General features: G+C 39.3%; 1 protein-coding gene across 1 annotated transcript in view; it reads right to left on the bottom strand.

Moving 5' to 3' along the window:
- The window catches only part of ncoa3 (nuclear receptor coactivator 3), an 80,449-nt gene that overhangs the window by 14,285 nt on the left and 53,345 nt on the right, over positions 1 to 12,819 (bottom strand). The window contains exons 8-12 of the mRNA XM_048608542.1: positions 12,375 to 12,479; positions 5,855 to 5,995; positions 3,840 to 3,987; positions 1,344 to 2,658; positions 934 to 1,033 (exon numbers count right to left, since the gene is read on the bottom strand). Coding sequence (XP_048464499.1) covers positions 934 to 1,033; positions 1,344 to 2,658; positions 3,840 to 3,987; positions 5,855 to 5,995; positions 12,375 to 12,479 — 1,809 coding nt within the window. The remainder of the gene's footprint in view (positions 1 to 933; positions 1,034 to 1,343; positions 2,659 to 3,839; positions 3,988 to 5,854; positions 5,996 to 12,374; positions 12,480 to 12,819) is intronic.

Genomic DNA, 12,819 nt, shown 5'->3' with positions numbered 1-12,819 from the left:
AGAAAAAAGAGAGAGAGAGAGAGAGAGAGAGAGAGAGAGAGAGAGAATTCAACAGAATCAAACTATTTCATGTACAAACTTTACACGTGACTAGCTTTATTTAATGGGAAATAGGTCATTGGTCACCAAGTATTGTGAGCATGGTTGGATAGTCAAATCCAATTCTCCAAAGAATGTACAATTAAAAAAAAAAATTACAAATTGAGTATGAGAATAGTGACAAGAGGAAGGTGATCCAAAGTGAGAGATTCACAGTACAGTTAGACAATGAATATGTCAATTAAGCCCAAGTACAAAGCAAAGGAACAGAATTGAGCAGAATGAAACTTCTAACCAATTACCAGCTGCTCCTGCCTCATCCCATTTGAAATTTCAGGGTCATCAAATATTATTTTGGCATTAGCTTGAACTATATGCTGAAATACAGGCGAGTGTGGTTGTGGCCCACCTCATGTACCCACAAACTGCTCTTGCACTCTTCGGGCTCAGGGCCACCCACTAGTCTGCACAGAATAAAACTAATCTCATCAAGGGCAAGTGCTTTGAAACTACAAATGGCCTCTGTACCCTTGAATAGCAGGTAATCAACTAGGTTTTGCTTCTGCCTATACCCAGTAATTCTATTGAAAAAAGTCTGTTGGTGTGACTTCACACGAATTTAATTGATTAGGCGATGCTATTTTCCTAGCATTGAACAGTTTGTTAACACCCACTCTGGTCAAAGTTCTGGATGGCAGCAATACCCAAAAACAGTCATACACGACTTCGTGATGGAGAATATCAGGTGACTTGAGTAGTGAGCAAACATGCTCAATTAATGAAATTACTGTTGCCAATCAACAGGCAACAACCAGAAGCTGGAATATATGCTGCAACACGCATCATATTCCAAAGCATGTTCATATTACAAAAAATCAGATTGCGTCATATCACACGGTAAGACATAATCAAGAGCCACTATCACAGGGTTTAGGATATGCCTGTCTTCTTTAATCGCCTGAAACCGGCCTAATTTCCTTCTGTAAGGATAGATCTGTTTCACGTTACACAATGTTAAATTAAGTTCAGTTTCCAAAGCTGATTGTTGAATGTGTGGGGTAAAAGGAAGTAGTAACACGAGTGTGCAATTAAAAAAATAGGGGGAGAAGGGGAGACAGAATTCTACTATTGAATTCTTGCACCATGCTATAACTGGTGTTCTCAGAGTATTGTATATCCAATGGCAAGCCCTACTTATCACCCAATAAGTAATCTACTTCTATTAATAGAACACTATAGGCAATAAAACACAAAACTCTGCATTCCAACACTCAAGCAGTAAAACTTCACTCTCTCTTTTTCACCTGGTCAGTTGGTTCAGTCTTGATGCGCACTTCATCCTTCACCTGCATTGAGCCTGAAACTTTGGCTGCATTACAAGGATCCATTTTGTCCATTCCTTCAATTTTAGGCTTAATATCCTTTAAAGTGAGTTCTTTCGGGTCATCTTTGTCTAACAGGTATCGTAGTAGTGCATTACTTTCTTTCTTCTTAGGGCTCATCTGTTCCTGCTTGATCGCAGCATCTCCAACTGGTGTCATACTGCCCGAATCCTGACAAGACTCTTTGCCTGTAGCCTCTGCAGTAAGCTTGGCTACTTCTGCAGGGGAGTTTCCATTCTTCAGCAACTTGTGTAAAATTTTGTGTTTCTCTTGTAAAGAAGAGCCATGCAATGTGGCTGTAGCAGCACTGCCACCAGCTGAAGCTGAAGTTGAGGAGACTCCCGTTGGACTTGTAATGCCTGAAGAGGAGTCTTTAACACTAGAATCCAAATTAGGGTTTGCTAAAGATGTTAGCCCCATGTCATCCGCGGGGGAGGTCAGTAATTGCAACAGTTTGGTGTGATTTTTGTTCTCGTGGAATTTTCTCTGGCCCTCCATGTTATCGTTATTACCAAAAATGTTTAGATTTCCTTCCTTGATACTCTTCTGTTCACTATGAGCATCTCTGCTTTCTGGTCGACCCACTGTGCTCTCAACTTGGTTGTGTTCCCCAAAAAGGCCAGGCGAATCTTTTAGATCTACGCTACTCATCTTTGATTGCTGGAGCAAGTTCACATTTGGGGACGCTTCCATCTTTTGACCAGGTGATGATAGTGATGACAGGAGTGAAACTCCCAATCCTTCACTTATGGCTTGAAGTGCATTAAGGGAACTACTAGAGAAGGTGCTACTGCCTGTGCTGTTTATATGCCCCACTGGTGACTGCATTCCACCAGCTGAAGAATACTGGTTGGGTCCCATTCGTGGACTCACCCGATGCCTTGGTGAAAGCATCAGATTTTGTTGGCTTGTGTTCACCCCAGGGCTACTATGTGGGGGACTATTCATTGTGAGTGCACAGCTGTTTCCCTGTACGTTAGGTGTCTGCATACCAGACCCATGGTTCATTGCACCAGCTGTCCCACCTGCTGCACCAAACCGTCCCATTTGCCCCATAGAACTGGGGTCATTCAAGCTATTTGCACCATAGTTCATATTATTTTGCACCGGCATTCCCTGTCCTGTTGCCCCTGATGACATGCTCATATTGCTTGAAGGGTTTGTGCTTGCTGTAGCAAGCGTTTTCATCATTTCTTGCCCCATGTTGGTTTGATTCAGTCTGCAACCATTCTGTTCCCTACAAGTAAAAACAAATTGGGAATTAGATTTAATATTAGAAATTAGACTTTCACTGCAAAGGCCCAAGAACTGAAATGGTATTGTTGATAATTATAATAGCTTATTCAGTAAAAAAAAATTACATGGTAACCTGCCATTAAAAATGCAGATATACCTAACCCTATTCTCTGACTCAAGGTGTTCATTCTCTCTTCAGCTCTATTAATATCTTTTTTAAACACCTCAAAAGCTACAACAGACCAAAAGAAAGATATAATGATTCTTACAATTCACAAGTTAGTTTTTAGGCTGTAATCTATTGTAGCAATTATCAGTTTAGTTAAAGCTTTCACAGTGGGACAGTGATAAACAAAAATCATTAGGTGTTGACCTTCCTCAAAGGAAAATGTCATACAACTAAGAATGTGCAGAACTAAAATAAGCCACATTAGTGCAACTTGAGTCTGCAGAATACAAAAGCAAAATCAGTTCTTTTGGAACTTTTGCAACCAATGCCAAGTTTCCAGAAAATTCAATTTTTTTTTTTTAAGATGGAGTCTGATTTACAAACTAGTTTAAAAAAAAACTGACCAAAAGCACAAGCTGGCATTGCAACTAGTCTTCTTGTACAGCTTTGATCCCTGACTGACAAAATCTGCACATCCTTTCAGATCTAACTGGTCCATATAAAATCTGCCTTGACAGTGATGAAACACATTTCATAATAAAATATCACATAAAACAAAGTCTGAATTTTAGTCTTACATAAAATTACTAAATGAAAATTGATTCAGGCATAAACTCAAGTGGCATAGGTACAATAACCATGTTAAAGAATTTGGACATAGGGCGGGCCTTTGTTGGAGGCAAGGAATTCATCTGAGAAGTGAGGGATTGCTAAATATAAGATGACCTGCGCAAATATGAAGACCATCTATTGATCTACTAAAGGATAGAATTCGCAGACATGGTGATTCTTGTATCTTTGCAGTTATTCAATGGTGTGTGACAGAAAAACAAAAATTTAGGAGAAATCATTGATTGCAGTGTGTCTTTATGAAGCTACCTCTTCAAATACAAGGAAGCACTGATGAGCTCTTACAACATAAGTATTATATAAAAGCTACACTTCTAAAATAACTGTAACAAAAAATATTTATTTTCTATCACACAGCTGCAAATTTCAGTATACTTCTGTACCTTTGCAGCAAGTGTGTAGAGCCAAAGCCAACAGACTCATTAGATGCTGAGCTGCGTATAAGTTTGGTCTTGGTTTGTGCAGTGACTACTGTACCATCCGACAAGGAAAAACGATAAAGGGGACTCTCAGCTTGACCTTGCGTAAAGGCTAAGTAGGAAAGGAAAAAAAGAATTACTATACAAACAAGCATGCACAAAGTTAAGAACATAATCTACTAAATCAACCTGCCAATTACACTTAATAGCAGAGTCAGTTAAGTAACAATGGAATTTCCAAAATCCTCACACGTTTCCTACTATACATTTTGTCTTGCATTAAGAAAACAAAGAAAAACAGGGCTAAAGCAAAAAGACTTGAAACATTAACTCTGCTTTTTCTACACATGCTGCCAGACCTGCTGAGTTTCTGCAGCAATTTTTGTCTTTGTTTCAGATTTCAAGCATTCAGTTCTTTGTTTCATACTAGACCAAATACAACTATAGGAACCTGGATAGCAGGAGAGCATGAAGTGTTTTAAAATTGGGGGCAGCAGCCACCTGCTTGCTCTCTCTAATAGTATAAATGCTGTTTATGATTTTTTTTTCTAGAAACAAAAGCAAAGCAGAACACTGAAGTCTGAAATATCTGGACATGGTATTCTACGATGTACTTTGAGAACAGCTGAAGAACCAGATGAGTAATTACGCCATACTAGATCCAAATTTAGCAAACCAGCTCAGAAAAAGGTAGGGCCAGAACAGAGCAGTCATGTTTAAAGTTTTTGAGAAGATCTGTAGCTCGAGTTGTGGATGAGGTTGTAGACTTGCTAACTGAGCCGGTGTGTTCGGTAGCAGACGTCTTGCCACCCTGCTAAGTAACATTGTCAGTGCGCCTCTGGTGAAGCGTTGGTGTTCTGTCTTGCTTGTTACTTATGTGCTCCGTTTGCTGGGATGGTTGGCATTACTTCTGGTTGCTTTTTAGTGGTTTGTATATCAGGTCCAGCTTGATGTGTTTGTTGATGGAGTTCTGGTTGAAATGCCAGGACTCCAGGAATTCCCTGGCATGTCTCCATTTGGCTCGTGCTTTTATGGACGTGTTGTCCCAGTCGAATTTGGTGTCCTTTGTCAGTTTGTGTTGAGACCAGTGAGAATTGATCAAGTCTCTTGGTGGCTAGCTGTTGTTCGTGTATCCTTATTGCCAGTTTTCTTCCAGTGTGTCCTATGTAATGTTTTTCACAGTCCTTGCATAGTATTTTGTATATTATGTTAGTTTTATTGGTTGAAGGTATGAGATCCTTTTTGTTCGTCAGTCGCTGTGACAGGGTGGTTGTTGGTTTGTGGGCTACCCTGATACCTAGGGGTCTGAGTAGTTTTGTGGTCATCTCTGATATACGGTAGATGCACAAGAGATGACCACAAGACTACTCAGACCCCTAGGTATCAGTTTAGCCCACAAAACACCCTGCGACAGCTACTGACAAATGTAAAGGATCCCATATCCACAACCAATAAAACTAACATAACATTCAAAATGTCCTTCTGTCATGTTGGCTTGGGCTAAGGCAGAGGAAGGGAGTTGATACTTATTAATTAGGTACCATATTGTTAGATGGATAAGCCTGATAAGGAGAAAGACTTGGAAACAAAAACAGAAACAGCTGGCAAAAAACAACAGGTCTCGTAGCATCTGTGGAGAGAAAGCACAGTTAACATTTCGAGTCAGGTCACTCTTCACCAGAGAGACTTTGCATGCCTGTGAAAACAGGAAAGGAGTTATCAAAGAGCATTTTATTCCAATAAATCATTCAGGTTCTTTTTTTTAATAAAGGATGCAAATAGTTTGCAAAAGTAAATTACCTTTAAGCCATAATAATGTATTTAATTTTAATCAAATTGTTTTTGAGGTCTGGTCCTGTCTTTCATCAAACTCTCATCCCACACCAATCTCAGTTCTTCTTAGAAATATCAATTATGTGAGCACCTATTCCTCAATGTCAATAACTGTTAATGGCCAATACCATTTTGTAGCACTTCACCTTCATGGTAATGTCTTTTCAGAGACCATGGCTGTCCATCATTATGGTGAGAGAACCTCTGAATGCATCTTCGCACAAGATCTTCCCAGCCCGGTTTCTTTGAGGCACGCAGGGAACTTGGATCTATTGAGGTAATCTTGCCTGAAAATATGGAAGAAAGAAAAGGAACTTAACATAGAATCAGTTCATTTGTTCAACTAGAAAAAATGAAGGAAATGAGGGATCATGACAAAGAACAACATGCATTTGTACAGCATGTTTAACCTCAAGATAGTGTTACAAAGTTGGGTAGAGTAATTGTGAAGTGGAAGGCAGGAAGCTAACTTTAAGAGATTCTTTTAAGAGCTCCTTTAAGAGATTTGTGCTTTGTCTGTACTTAGAAATTTAAAAAGAAAATGCATGTCTGTGAGCAGCAGAAGTTGCCGGTACAGAGAGCCTCAAAAACTGAAACAAGTTTATCAAAAAAAGCTTTACAGGTGGCAGGCAAAACAGCGGTCTTGTTTTGATGTTGTGACAACGAGTTTGAATTCAGCCAATTAATTTAAACAAAGAACCTAGATACAGAAAGCCAACTGAATTTAAATCTGATAGTGTTGATAACCTGAAACCAATCATATAAGAACCTGATTAATTCATCACGGTATACAAGATGACGGCATTTGGAAAATTGGGGAGAGCCAACTGCCATCTGAAAGAGAGAGTGATCCGCCACCTGCCAGAGTTAGCACCATTCAGCTCTCAGAGAAAGCCCATCTAATTAATCAAAGGTACCACTGTATTTTAGCCCAAAGTCCTCAATGAAGAAATTGTAGATATAAAACATCCCTGACAGCAGAATTAACAGAAGAAAGGCATTTGTGAAGAGGGTGGAGGCAACAGAATATTTCAGAAGACAATCTCTCCAAGTTTGCACAGACTAAGTTATAATTTATTGCTTATTATTAATTGGGTTTATATTAATGGGACTTGTCTTTATTTAAGCAGCATTCTAGTAGAATTTAGACCAGTTAGGAAGCAATTGGTAGTCTGGGGGGAATTATTTAGTTTGTTAGTAATTTTTTAAATTTGTTCGTAATTTTTTTAATTTGTTCATTGTTAGGGTTAAACAAATAAATTGTTTCTTGTTATTTGTAAAGTGGACATCAGGGATTTTCTTCCTTTAACCATGCTTTCAACAGATTACAAGGGGAAAAGCAAGCTTTTCTGGGTGTTTCATGTGTAATTATTAGAAGGGAACCTCTAATCCCATCATAACAGATTGGGTCTTGCATTTTGGTAATTATCAGAGGAGTTCAGCTATTCCCCCTCTGTAACAATAGGTATAGTCCAGAGCTAACCATAATCCGCTAATGTCCGAGGGTGCAAGAGGCCAAGGAGCTCGCTGAAAGATCGATTGACAGGAGGGAGTGATCAGAATGGATCAGGATACTGGTGTAACAAGTCTGCACAAGTCAAAAAGAGCGAAGCAAGTTGCCTACTGCAGTGAGGAGACCACTCAGTGACACCAAGCCTAAAAATGCCAAAGCACAGATGAGGATCTCAGCAAAAGTGAGTAAAATTTTAGGATGCACCTGGGAAATACTATGGAGGTGAAAGTAAGCAGCTGTCGACTTGGAAATTCAGCTCATGGTAGAATTGACAGCAACATCGCACAGAGGTTCAGATTGACTAGTAAGCTGCAAAAAGGGATGCAATTAATGCCTCAAATGCTCAATCTTAAATCTTGAGCTTCAAACATCAGCAAGCAAACAGCTGGGACTTGTTTTCATCCAACTGTTCGAACCCTCATTGATTTTCCATTATTTTCTTTATATTCTTTTATCAATTTTGAATTTTGAACTAGAAATAACCAGTGGACTTTGGGATAGTTTGCATTAAAAAGGTTAAAAAATCAGACCAACAAGCCTTGTTTGTTTGCAAAGCCAGGCCTGGAGGATAACTGCAGGCTGAGCCTTTATTAAAAAGATTCTAACAGACACAGTAACTCCAGAAAGAGCATTGTGTTTAAACAGACAGCAGAGTTGACTATTAACGAGGTTAGTACATGGGAATTGGTTCTGCTAAGTCTGAAAGGGACCCTGTGATTGAGCAAATGGCAGTTCTTGAATGATAAATGACGCCTTAGGAGGAGACTGTTGAAGAGGGCTGAACTAGAATTAAAGTTGTTTTTTTTTAAACTTTGCTTTCTGACAGATGATTTTGGGATGCTACTGAGACAGTAAGAAGATTGAAAGTTCCCTGCCCAATATGATACATGTTTCCAGAATGCGAAAAAGTACAAAAACTGAGTTCCAAGCATTACCGCCTGGGTGAAATGAAAAGTGATCCTGATCAATGGTTCAAAATAAAACACAGCCATGGAGTCCATATTTATACCTGTGAAACAATGCGTCATGAAAGACATTCAAGTATTCTGGCAGCTGTTTGATTTTATTTTATCTATTCCTTAACTGTGTTTGTTCGTCTGTCTGTCTGTCTTTTGTGTGACTGGGGTCTGAAAATAAATGTTTTGGGTTTAAAGCACAGACATTAATCAGCTTACTGTGTTGTTTAATTTTCTCTTTGCTGAAGTTATCATGTAATTAATAAATTGTTAAGTCTTTTGTTTACAACACAAATCTGGTGTCTTTGATTACTTGCAAAGTATGCACTGGTAATTCAGAAGTCTGGTTAGGAACCACTGGAGAGGCTATTTGGGGATCTTCAGTTTAATTTTACAGTCTTGCAAACAGAGTTAGGAAGGCTGATTTGGTTTGGCTATCTGTCTTTGTGTCCTAACATAATCAATAGCCAGCTAGTGTCAGATGGTCTGCTTAGATGGATATGGTGGCATGGTGGCACTGGCGTAGTAATCCAGAGCCCCAGGCTATTGATCTGGGGGCATGGGTTCAAATTCCACGACAACATCCACAAGAATAAAAGGAAAACCTCCAGAATCAAATTGTGGAAATGAGTAAAATGTAAAAGAACAAAGTGCTTAAAACATGTTTACAATTTGTTCTAAGTATTTTTTGTGCAGGATTACTGGATTGCGTAAGATTAAAAGTTAAAGTCTACAAAGTTAGCAGAAATAAACAGTAGATCCGAGGATTGGGAACCTTTTCAGAATGCAACAGACGATTGAGCAACTGATCAGGAAAGAAGAATAGAAGTTCAATGCAATCTAGCAACAACCATAAACTTGGGCTGTTAAAGCTTCTATAGATATGTAAAAAGGAAATGTTTGGTTAAACCAAATGTGGGTCTAATACAGGTAGAGGAAGGAGAATTTTTAATGGGGGGTGGGGGGAGTATAGAAATGGCAGAGGAGCTAAATGATTACTTAGTGTCTGTTTTCATTGAGGATAATACAAGAAATGGATGTCCATGTCGCTCAGAAGAATAAGGAGTTGCAGGAAATTAGGATAAGTAAGTAAGTAGATCATACTAGATAAATTAATAGAGATGATAATTGATAAATCCCTGGACTCAATAGTTTATATCCCCGAGTGTTGAAGAGATGGCTTTAGAGATAGTTGATGCATTGGTGATCATCTTCCAAAATTCTATAGATTATGGAATTATTCCTGCAGATTGGCAATTAGGAAATTTAAGAGTGGAACTAGACAGAAAACAGAGGTCTACAGAAAATGCTAGAATCTACTGTAAAGGATATATCAAGTAGACACTTGGATGATAATGTTCAGATTGGCCATAGTCAATGCAAATTTGCAAATGGGAAATCATTTGAGGAGTTTGGCATTTTTTATGAAGACATTCCTAACACAATTGAGAAAACAGAGCCGATGGATATGTACACTTAGATTTTCAGAAGGCTAACCCTAAAGTCCCCTTCAGGAAGCTTGTTTGAAAAATTAAAGCAGAGTACAAGTGACATATTGGCATGGATTAAAGATTGGCTAACAGACAAAAATGGTAGAAAAAGAGGGGTCATTCTCACATTAGCAGTCTGTCAATTTTCAGGTACCAAGAGGTTCAGTACGTGCGCCCCAGCTGTTCACAATATATACCAATGATTTGGAGGTGGGGACCAAATGTAATATTTTCACATTTTCTGATAATACAAAGCTAACTAGGAATGAGAGTTGTCAGGAAGATGTAAAGTGGCTTCAGAAACATTTGGACAGGCTTAGTTAATAGGTAACTACATGGCAGATAAAATATATTGTCAAAAATGAGAGGTTATCCACTTTGGCAGGAGAAACAGATGTGCAGGTAAGAGGTCAAAAAGTACAGATGTACTCAAGTCCCTAAGTGTCCTTATCAACAACTGAATGCTGAAGGCGAACATGCAGTTTAGGCAAGGTAATAGTAAAGCTAATGGAATGTTAACCTTTGAAGTCCTGTGTACAGTTCTGGTCATCCTGCTATAGGAAGGATATTATTAAATTGGAGAGGGTGCAGAGAAGATTTACAAGGAAGTTACCAGGACTGGAGGAGAGGTTGGATAAGATGTGACTTATTTTCAGTGGGAGCATAGGAGGATGAAGGGTGACCTAATAGAGGTTTATACAATCATGAGGATCATACATAAGATGAATAGCAAAGGTCTTTTCCTTAGGGTTGGGGAGTTCAAAACTAGAGGGCATAATTTTAAGATGAGGGGAGAAAGATTCATTTCGGGACCTGAGGGGTAACTTTTTCCACACAGAGGGTGGTTCAGAAATGGAATAAACTGCCAGAGGAAGTGGTAGATGCAGGTGCAGTTACAACATTTAAAAGACATTTGGACAAGTACATGAATAGGAAAGATTTTGGAGGGTGTAGGCCAAATGCATGCAACTGGGGCTAGTTTAGTTTGGAAAACTTGGCCAACATGGATCAGACGGATCAAAGGGTCTGTTTCCGCGCTATATGACTCTAATGACTCCATTTGAGTAGAATTAGAATTAGAATTAGAATTAGGTTTAATTGTCACATGTACTCAAGTACAAAGATGTGAAAAGTTTACAATGTCACCACTAGGTACAAGGTACTCAGGTAAAAAAATCTTAGGTATGGAGTAGAAAAATAAAGAAATAAGTTAAAAGTTCAACATTACAGTTCTTGTCAGTATAAAGTTGTAAATAAGAAATAAAGTTAAATATTCCAAATTACAGTCCTTCTTTAGCTATAGGCCTGCAGTCATTCCATGCTGGGCTTTCACCAAAACAGCTCAATCGCTCTCCCAGACTGGGCTTGATCTCTTGATCCCTATGCCTCCACGCTGCCATCTCGCCACAGACCACCATCTTCTCTTCCCCCGAGCTGTCAACCGCCAACCTCCAACCTCTCTTTCCCATGCTGGATTCGATCCCTGTGGCAACTGCCATCCTCTCTCTCACCCATGCCTCCATCTTGCTGACCACCACAGTCCGGCTCTGGTGCCACTCCACGTCCCCAGCCACATCCACAAATCTACCAACCACCAGAGTTTTGCCTGGGCACACCAACCTCCTCGCAGATGACCGGCAAAGTCCCTGCTCTGGGCCCCCAGCCGATGTTGCATCCATGACCGAGCTCCCTTCAGAAGGTGAGTAGAGGGGAAGAAAAGCTTAAAGAAAAACGATTAAAAAAAAGAAAAAGGCGAGAAAGAAAAGCAGTCGGAGCTGATGAGTTCTGTCTTAGGAGCTCTATTCTGCCGCCATCTTAGAGCTGTGTGCAGGAGTAGTGAAGTCTTGCTTCAATTTTACAGGAGTTTGGTTAGACCATAGTTGGAGTCCTTTGTGCAGTTTTGGTGTCCTTACCTCAGCAAAAAAATTATTGTCATAGAGACATTGCAACAAAGATTCAGCAGACTTGTTCATGGGATGGCAGGACTGTCCCCAATGGAAAGAGATTGGCAAACGAGGCTTGTATTCATTAGCAATTCAAAGAATAAGAGCTGATCCCATGGAAATGCACAAAGTGCTTAAAAGGATAGACTGGCTAGATGCAGGTAAGATGCTCTCCCTGGTTGGGAAGTCTAGAATGGTGGACACAATTTCAGAGCACACAATATTTTTTCTGCACTGTCGCCACCCCTGCTCCCCATCCCAAGGGTTGTGAACCTTTGCAATTCCAACACAGAGGGCTGTCGAAGCTCAGTCTTGAGTACATTCAAGGTACAAATGGTTAGATTTCTGATTACCAATGGCATACAGGTCGATAGCGTTAGGGTAGGTAAAAATACACTGAAGTGTTCAATCAGCCATGACTATTAAATGGTAGGGCAGACTCAACAGGCTGAATGGTCCACTTCTGTTCCTCTGTTTCTAATGGTGGTTGCAAAATTATGATCAACAAGCAGAGAACAATTTTATTAACAAATTAGGCTTTGCTACAATGGTACCTACGACATGGTGATGTTTCTAAATGGCTGTTATAGTGAATATGGAGTTCCCACTTAGGGTCTAGCTGTTGAAGCTTCAGAAGAATAACATTAAGATAAATAAAGCTTTTTTACCTAACTAATTTGAAATGATACATTCATCAACTTAGAAGCTTTACAGTTTGAAAGGACCTTTTCATTAATTAGGGTGTTTTTTATTTGAGTCCTCACCTGTCATATCATGCTTTGTGACAAAACTTTCAGGACTAGAGGGAAATGGCGATCTCTCCACTGGTGTAATCCGTCTTGCTACACAAATCATACAGGACTGCAGATCTGAAACAATGAAACCAGATTTTTCATACCTAATTTCCAGATTGGAATGGTTAACTCATTTTATAGAAACAAATCAATACTACTTTTTGTCACAGACAATACTTCATATTATTTATTTGCCTGACACAACAGCTACTGCTGCATATAATCAAGCATCCATAATGGTTCTGGGTTTCAAGAATCTAAGTTATGAGGAAAAGGAAGGAAGGTTAGGCGTTTCCTTTGGAAAAGAAAAAAAAATGATATCTTGTCCTGAAAACATCAACTTCATAAATTTAAAGTAGTTCCATTTTAACTGTTCAATGGGTGGTTCAGAAGATACTCCATTTTCTGACCACAG

This window comes from Rhincodon typus, chromosome 19 (genome assembly GCF_021869965.1).
Source record: "Rhincodon typus isolate 14 chromosome 19, sRhiTyp1.1, whole genome shotgun sequence".
Lineage (NCBI taxonomy): Eukaryota > Metazoa > Chordata > Chondrichthyes > Orectolobiformes > Rhincodontidae > Rhincodon > Rhincodon typus.
Note: the sequence above shows the minus strand (reverse complement) of the source record. Positions and strands in the feature narration are given on the sequence as shown.